The sequence below is a fragment of the Danio aesculapii genome, chromosome 25 (assembly GCF_903798145.1).
Source record: "Danio aesculapii chromosome 25, fDanAes4.1, whole genome shotgun sequence".
Classification (NCBI taxonomy): Eukaryota; Metazoa; Chordata; class Actinopteri; order Cypriniformes; family Danionidae; genus Danio; species Danio aesculapii.
Genome location: NC_079459.1, coordinates 30,936,550 through 30,944,954, shown reverse-complemented (window position 1 = coordinate 30,944,954; position 8,405 = coordinate 30,936,550). Strand labels below are relative to the sequence as shown.

General features: G+C 38.4%; 1 protein-coding gene across 2 annotated transcripts in view; it reads right to left on the bottom strand.

Moving 5' to 3' along the window:
- Positions 1–3,624: 3,624 nt before the first annotated feature.
- sin3aa (SIN3 transcription regulator family member Aa) overlaps positions 3,625–8,405 on the bottom strand; it is a 35,946-nt gene continuing 31,165 nt past the window's right edge. For both annotated transcript variants that reach the window (XM_056451566.1, XM_056451567.1), the window contains exon 21: positions 3,625–5,054. In XM_056451566.1, coding sequence (XP_056307541.1) covers positions 4,824–5,054 — 231 coding nt within the window. In that variant the 3' untranslated portion in view covers positions 3,625–4,823. The remainder of the gene's footprint in view (positions 5,055–8,405) is intronic.

Here is an 8,405-nt window from a genome sequence, read left to right as displayed (position 1 = left end):
GAGTAAATACAAAGGAGTCAACCTAGAATGTCCAATTCGTGGGTGGATGGAGACTTGCCCTAAAAAATGCTGGGTTCCACAACACAAATCAATTAAGTTAACTTAATCGCTTACAAATTTAAGTGGATTGAACCTAAGATAATCAAGTTGTTCCCCAAAAAATGTAGGAATTTCAGTGTTTCAACTTATTTTAAATATGTAGTTTAAACAAGCAGCTAAAGTGATTTTTGGAGTGTATTTAGGTAATATGATGATACAAATCCAGGGAAATTACACACAAAAAATTATTCAAAGATGATTCCTTGAATTTACTTTTTCTTTTTTTTTCTTTTTTTTTTTTTAAGTTAAGTGGTCGTTAACAACTTACATGTGTTGTATTTAAACAAACAAATTAAGTTGGACATTACTCAATTTAATTAGTTTTAAATTCAACACCTAGTTTGTAACAATTTTGCAGACATCATTTTTTTTCAGCGATTAAACAAAAAATGTATTTCAAACGTGAAAATGTGAAGAAAATAAAAACTTTATGAACTTTGTGTGTTAAATTACTATTTTGTAATATCAACTACAGATACAGATGATCCCAAGTTTTCCATAATCCTGGACCAGGCCGTATCCTGAGCAGCTGCTGTGGTGGTCATGGAGGAGTGGAGAGCATGAGACTGAATCCTGTGACGCTCCAGGGACAGACGAGTCTCGCTGACGTCCAGCTTCTCCAGCGCCTAGACTGCAGCTCTGCACAAGACGCTTTGGCCAGAGGAGAAATGGTCGTTCCCAACTGAGCCTGGTTTCTCGCAAGGTTTTTTCATTCTTCACTTTCGCCTATTGGTGAAGTTTTTTCCTCGCCGCTGTCGTCACTGGCTTGCAGGGTTCGGGACACGTAGAGCTGCGCATCGATGGATTTGCTCTTCAATGTTTGGACTCTCAGCAGTGAATATTAAACCACACTGAACTGAGCTAAACTGAACTACACTGTTTCAATTCACTATAATCTTCTATACAAAGCTGCTTTTACACAATCTACATTGTAAAAGCGCTATAGAAATGAGTTGAATTGAATTGAAGATAGACGTCAGCTAAATTTAATGTCTTTTGACAGGGCGCTGATATAAAAAATCATAAAAAGTGAGAAGAACACACAGGATTTTGAAGTGTCCTTCCTGTCCCTGGTAAAGGTTACACCCCAGTGTGTATAATATATATGTATATATGTGTATATATATATATATATATATATATATATATATATATATATATATATATATATATATATATATATATATATATATATATATATATATATATATATGTGTATATATATATATATATATATATATATATATATATATATATATATATATATATATATATATATATATATATATATATATATATATATATATATATATATATATATATATAATAAAAGGAACAGTAATGCTCTATATGAAGAAATCAGATGCAAAAACCTCTAAGTGCCTTCTGAAATGTTTCTCTAAAACAGGGGTCACCAATCTCGGTCCTGGAGGGCCGGTGTGCCTGCAGGGTTTAGCTCCAACTTGCCTCAAACACCTGCCTGGGTGTTTCAAGTACCTAGTAAGACCTTGATTAGTTTGTTCAGGTGTGTTTGATTAGAGTTGGAGCTAAAATCTGCAGGACACCGGCCCTCCAGAAACAAGTTTGGTGACCCCTGCTCTAAAATGTGCGATTTTTTTCAGCCTTCTATGTTTCTGTTTAGTCATTTCACTTTAAAGGCATTGAAAATAACCTTTGCATTAATAATCTTCATAATCTTTGGACTAAGTAATTATTACTAAAAATACAACAGCCTGATAAAATTGCTAAATTTATAAGACTATTTCAGACGGCACTTAGATGTTTTTGCATTTAAACTCTTCATATACATGCATTTCACGAAAGAGATAAGGATCCAAATAGCCTGTAGAGAGAATCCCTTTTAATATTTCTTTGTGTTGTTTTTTTTTATTTATCATTTTTGGATAATAGAAATGTCTGCTGAAATGTTGTGTGCACTCTGCAAACATAAGTCAACAAAAAACGAAAATGAAATAAATAATATACACCGAATTATTTACACAAACTATATAGAAGTAGTATTAATGTTACATAATTCTACATATTATATACATTTATAAATAGTTTGAATTCTAACTATAACAACATGGGCATCACGGTGGCGCAATGCATAGCATGATCGCCTCACAGCAAGAAGGTCGCTGGTTCAAACCCTAGCTGGGTCAGTTGGCATTTCTGTGTGGAGTCTCCCCGTGTTGGCGTGGGTTTCCTTCGGGTGCTCCGGTTTCCCTCACAGTCCAAAGACATGTGGTACAGGTGAATTGAATAAACTAAATTGGCCGTAGAGTATGAGTGTGAATGCAAGAGTGTATGGGTGTTTCCAAGTGTTGGGTTGTGGTTGGAAGGGCATTCGCTGCATAAAACATTTGCTGGATAAGTTGGCGGTTCATTCCGCTGTGGCAACCACGGATGAATATAGGGACTAAGCCGAAAAGAAAATGAATGAATGAAATATTTAGAATATGACATGTACATCCATGCATACATTATTATAAAAGGGGGTTTTGTCATATTTAGCTAATTTATGGGTAGAGATTTGTCACCAAAATATGATTAAAAAGATACTTATATACACCTTAAATTATCCCATAAGCTTCCAAACCATAAAAATTACTGTGTAATGATGTACACTCACCGGCCACTTTATTAGGTACACGTTACTAGTACCGGCTTGGACCCCCTTTTGCCTTCAGAACTGCCTTAATTCTCCATGACATTCAACAAGGTACTGGAAATATTCCTCAGATATTTTGGTCTATATTGCCATGATAGCATCACGCAGTTGCCGCAGATTTGTCGTCTGCACATCCATGATGTGAATCTCCCGTTCCACCACATCCCAAATGTGCTTTATTGGATTGGGATCTTGTGACTGTGGAGGCCATTTGAGTACAGTGAACTCATTGTCATGTTCCAGAAACCAGTCTGAGATGATTCACACTTTATGACATGGTGAGTTATCCTGCTGGAAGTAGCCATCAGAAGATGAAGACACTGTGGTCATAAAGGGATGGACATGGTCAGCAACAATACTCAGGTAGGTTGTGGCATTGACATGATTCTCAATTGGTACTAATGGGCCCAAAGTGTGCCAAGAAAATATCCCCCACACCATTACACCACCAGCAGCAGCCTGAACCGTTAATACAAGGCAGGATGGATCCATGCTTTCATGTTGTTGATGCCAAATTCTGACTCTACCCTCCGAATGTCGCAGCAGAAATCGAGACGAGTGAACTTTGAGTTACTGTTGCCTTTCTATTAGCTCTTGCCATATTCAAAGTCACTTAAATCACCTTTCCTCCCCATTCTGATGCTCGGTTTGAACTGCAGCAGATCGTCTTGACCATGTCTACATGCCTAAATGCATTGAGTTGCTGCAGGTGACCTAATAAAGTGGCCGGTGAGTGAACCGTGTATTTAGGCTGTGAAAAAGCATCAAATGTTGGAAACACATCGCCCCCTGATGGCCACAGAAGAGAACTACATACAAACACGACATCCAGTCAAATAAACAGCCAGATGTTTATGCTACAAATGTAATTTTTATTAATTTAAATAATATGCAAATAAAGGGTCTATAATGATCCACAGAAAAGACATGCTTTGTGACTCATTTTTAAAATGTGTATATATATTTATATTTAGATTTGTCCAGCAGAAATCTATCCAGAGTGAAGACCGAAGCCTCTGACGACGGGAAAGAGAAGACCTTTACATTCAGGAGCGTCTGCCAGAGGACACAGCTTTGAAGGTTTATCCAAAAAACGCTCAGTGATAAAAGTGTACGGAAACCAGATCCATATTCAAACGTCGAAAATTAAAACTGCTTTTTTCTATTTCTTTTTTTCTTATAAAAACTTCCATTTCAAAAAACAAGAACCTGGATACATTTCTACTTTGCAAAATTAACATTTTTACTAAGAAAAAAGAAAGAAAGAGACAGATAAGGAAAAAATGAAACGCACAAATAGAGAAAGGAAACAAACCCCAACGTTTAGAATAACAATAATAACCGACTCCCTTTGGTAAAAACTGTAATAAACCATCCTGTCATCATTTTCACATGTGGTTCCCGCATCTTTTTCTTTCCTTTCTCTCTAAACGCCACACTAACGCACTAAACACAACACACATCTGGCATAAAAAAGGTCTGGCGATATTTACACTGTATTTACAAACTTTTGAAAGTGTGTGTGTGTGGTTCACAGGTCATGTTCGCTGAAAGCTGGTGCAGAAATAAGTGTTCTTCTGATTCATAACATGTCTTCCATCTTTTATTGCTGTCCATTTATATCTCTATATATTTTTTGAGACTCGTTTTATTTCTAAAAGTGAAATCTGGTCAATTCTAATGCTAAATTCGCACCTCAGATTTTTGTTCACGTTTAAGTTAAGTGCACTTATCCCCCGAAACATTTTTGCTTTTTTATCATACACATATTCTGCCTGTGAAGCTCAAAATAATAATAATAATCCAATGTATCAGATTTGTGGGCTGGTCTAAACTGTGAGAGCTGTGCTGATTGGTCCGGCTGAGTTTGACTGACAGGTCTTCAACCCTGTGTTTTTTTGGCACTGGGTGACCTGCGCTTTATGCAGGAGCTTATTAAAAAAAACAAAGAAAAAATAATAAACACTGTTAAAAACCTCAACGTGGGTCATATGAAATCTCACCGCTGAGCTCCGCCCCCATCAGCAGAGCTCCGCCTTATCCACTGACGTCACTGGGGCTTGTTGGTGGGGCCGTATTTGACTCTGTATTTGTTGATGCGCTGGAAGTGAAGAATTTCAGGGTCACAGCTGGTGGAGCAGGGCAGCAGTCCCTCTCGACCCTCTCCCATGAGCCAGCGGCTGGTTTCGGCGGCCATGTCCCGGGTCACGTGCTCCTTCGCCCAGCGCTGAGTCCAGGCGTGAAAGCGCTGGTGCAGACGGGTGCTCACTCGCTCGTGAGACTAACAGACAGACAGAAGCAAAGAGAGGTAAGAGCTTCTCACACTGACATTTACTGTTGCAAAATGTATTGATTTGTAAATATGTGTGAAACATTCCTAATTCTAGGATGTTGATAAAGACTTAAGTTAATTTTTTTAATCATATTTTAATTCTTAAGTATTTATAATCCATTTAATATCAATTTTAAAGAGGCCCTATTATGGGTTTTTACAGGTTACCTTCCATGCAGTGTGTAACACAGCTCTAAGTGAAGTGAAATATCCAGCTAAGTCTTAAATCTGAAAGTGCACCATGTTTGAAGCTATTGATTAGTCTATAAAAGTCGATTCAGAGTCGATTACTAATAAAAGTCGACTCAGCGTGGCTCAAATGAATCGCCAGGGTAACGAATCTTTAGCCGTGTTGGCGTGAGGTCGATATGAAACTCAAGCCCCATCCATTTGTTGCACACGCCGACCTGGGAAAATTGAAACCCCCGGCTCCGTTCACAAACACTTTCGAAAGAAAAAGAGGAAGACAAACACTGTGGCAGATCCCGGTTGATTCATGTCGCGAAGACGCTGTGCTCTGAAGTGTGAGGGAAAGTTAGTGTTATTTTCCCTACCCAAATATGAGGCTGTGAAGAGTCTTATTTTTGCTAAAATACCTCAGCATTACAGACTTAGCCTTGTGCTGTGCTAACGTAATTTTTCTAACGAGGGCTTTAGCGATCTACAGTTTAAGTCAGAATTATTAGCCCCCCTTTGATTTTCTTTTTTTCTCCTTATTAAATATTTCCCGTAAACGTTTTACAGAACAAGGAAATTTTCACAGTATGTCTGATAATATTTTTTCTTCTGGAGAAAGTCTTATTTGTTTCATTTCAGCGAGAATAAAAGCAGTTTTTAATTTTTTATGAACCATTTTAAGATCAAAATTATTAGACCCTTTAAGCTCATTTTTTTTTCAGACTGTCTACAGAACAAACCATCATTATACAATAACTTGCCTAATTACCCTAACCTGCCTAGTTAACCTAATTAACCTAGTTAAGCATTTTAATGTCACTTTAAGCTGCATAGAAATGTCTTGAAAAAGATCTAGTCAAATATTATGTACTGTCATCATGACAAACATAAAATAAATCAATTAGAGAGAAGTTATTAAAACTATTATGTTTAGAAATGTGTTGAAAAAAAATCTTCTCTCCGTTAAACAGAAATTGAGAAAAAAAATAAACAGGGGGGCTAATAATTCTGACTTCAACTCTACATGCTTACAACGGGGATTCATCAGCCGTTTTGTTAAAGGAAGGATCAGAAGAGACTATTGATGTATGGGACTTTGTCAGAGCTTGACAGGAACTTTACAGTACACAGTTCATGGATCAGTTCCTTCCTCCATTTCACAAGTGTAAGTAACTTAAGTGCGATTAAAATGGTGGCCTCTGTTTTCTCTAGCTTGCAAAATGAGTTTTTAATTTTGTTTTGTTACTTGTAACAGCTCCATGTGGCTTGTACTGTCTCAGGTTAATGCTTTATATCTTATATCGTGTGTAAAACTACGTTGAAAACGCGACACGTGCCGCTTTGTTTACGGATTTAAATGCGATTGTGAGATCGTGATCCCCTGCCGTTTCTCATTGCTATGGCCACCATCAGCTGTTCCTACACACGTGGTTCAAGGTTCAAAATAGTTCAGCTTTTGCCGCTGTGTGGATTAATCTTGAATGCGTGTCATGGTTAAGAATAGAGCAATATGCTAGTATTAAACTACACTGCTTTAATGCACTCCTGCATTGGGCTCACACAGACACTCTGCACTCTGACTACTTTAAAATTGTTGGGTGTTTCTCTCTGTCTCGCGCTGACTGCAGTCAACCAATAGCAAAAGACTGGGTCATCGGACCAATCAGCGCAGATTAGCATCACGCTAAAGAGGGGCTTGGGAACAAATGAATCGCTGAACGAATCATTTGGGAGTAGTTGGGATAATTAGGTAAAAATAAATGAATATTATAAGACAATGAAAGTGTTTTTTGACATTGGATGCATATACGCCTGTTGTTGGAGACCCCCAAAACCAAAATATGACCTTTTTTAATGCATAGTAGGGGCTGTTTAAATCGTATATTCATTAATTCACATTTTATGAATTCATATAATAGATGTTAAAAACAATATTGCAAAATGAGCATGCTTTTTAATATACTACTTAAAGTAATATACTGTATTATGTATTCCATATAATGTATTCCATCAAATTAATGCTACCAAAATAAATGTTCCTAACCATTCAGGTAACAATCAAAGGAAAAAGTGATTTATAGAATGCCTTTGTGTGCGTGTATATACTGCTCAAAAACATAAAGGGAACACTAAAATAACACATCCTAGATCTGAAAGAATTAAATATTCTTGTTAAATACTTTATTCTTTACATATTTGAATGTGCTGGCAACAAAATCACACAAAAACGATCAACAGAGATCAAATATATTAACCCCTGGAGGTTTGGATTTGGAGTCACACTCAAAACCGAAGTGGAAACATACACAACAGGCTCATCCAACTTTGATGTAACGTCCTTAAAACAAGTCAAAATGAGGCTCAGTAGTGTGTGTGGCCTCCACGTGCCTGTGCAACCTCCCTACAATGCCTGGGCACGCTCCTGATGAGGTGGTGAATGGTCTCCTGAGGGATCTCTTCCCAGACATAAACTAAAGCATCTGCTCATTCCTGGACAGTCTGTGGTGCAATGTGGCATTGGTGGATGGGGCGAGACATGACGTTCCAGATGTGCTCAATTGGATTCGGATCTGGGGAATGGGCGGGCCAATCCATAGCATTAATGCCTTCGTCTTGCAGGAACTGCAGACACACTCGAGTCACATGAGGTCTGGCATTTTGAGGAACCCAGGGCCACCAGCATATGGTCTCACAAGGGGTATGAGGATCTCATCTCAGTATTTAATGGCAGTCAGGCTACCTCTGGTGAGCACATGGAAGGCTGTGCAGCCCTCCAAAGAAATGCCACCCCACACCATTACTGACCCACTGCCAAACCGGTCATGCTGGAGGATGGTGCAGGCAGTAGAATGTCCTTTATGGTGTCTTCAGACTCAGTCCATGTAAACCAGTGTGCTCAGTGTGAACATGCTGTGAAGAGCACAAGGGGCCAGTGGCGAAATTGCCAATCTTGGTGTTCTCTGGCAAATGCCAAACACAAGCACAACCCCCACCCGTGGATGTCGGGCCCTTATATCACCCTCACCCTCTCACCCTAATGTTTCTGACCTTTTGAGCAGACACATGCACATTTGTGGCCTGCTGGGTCATTTCGCAGGGCTCTGGCAGTGCTCCTTCTGTTCC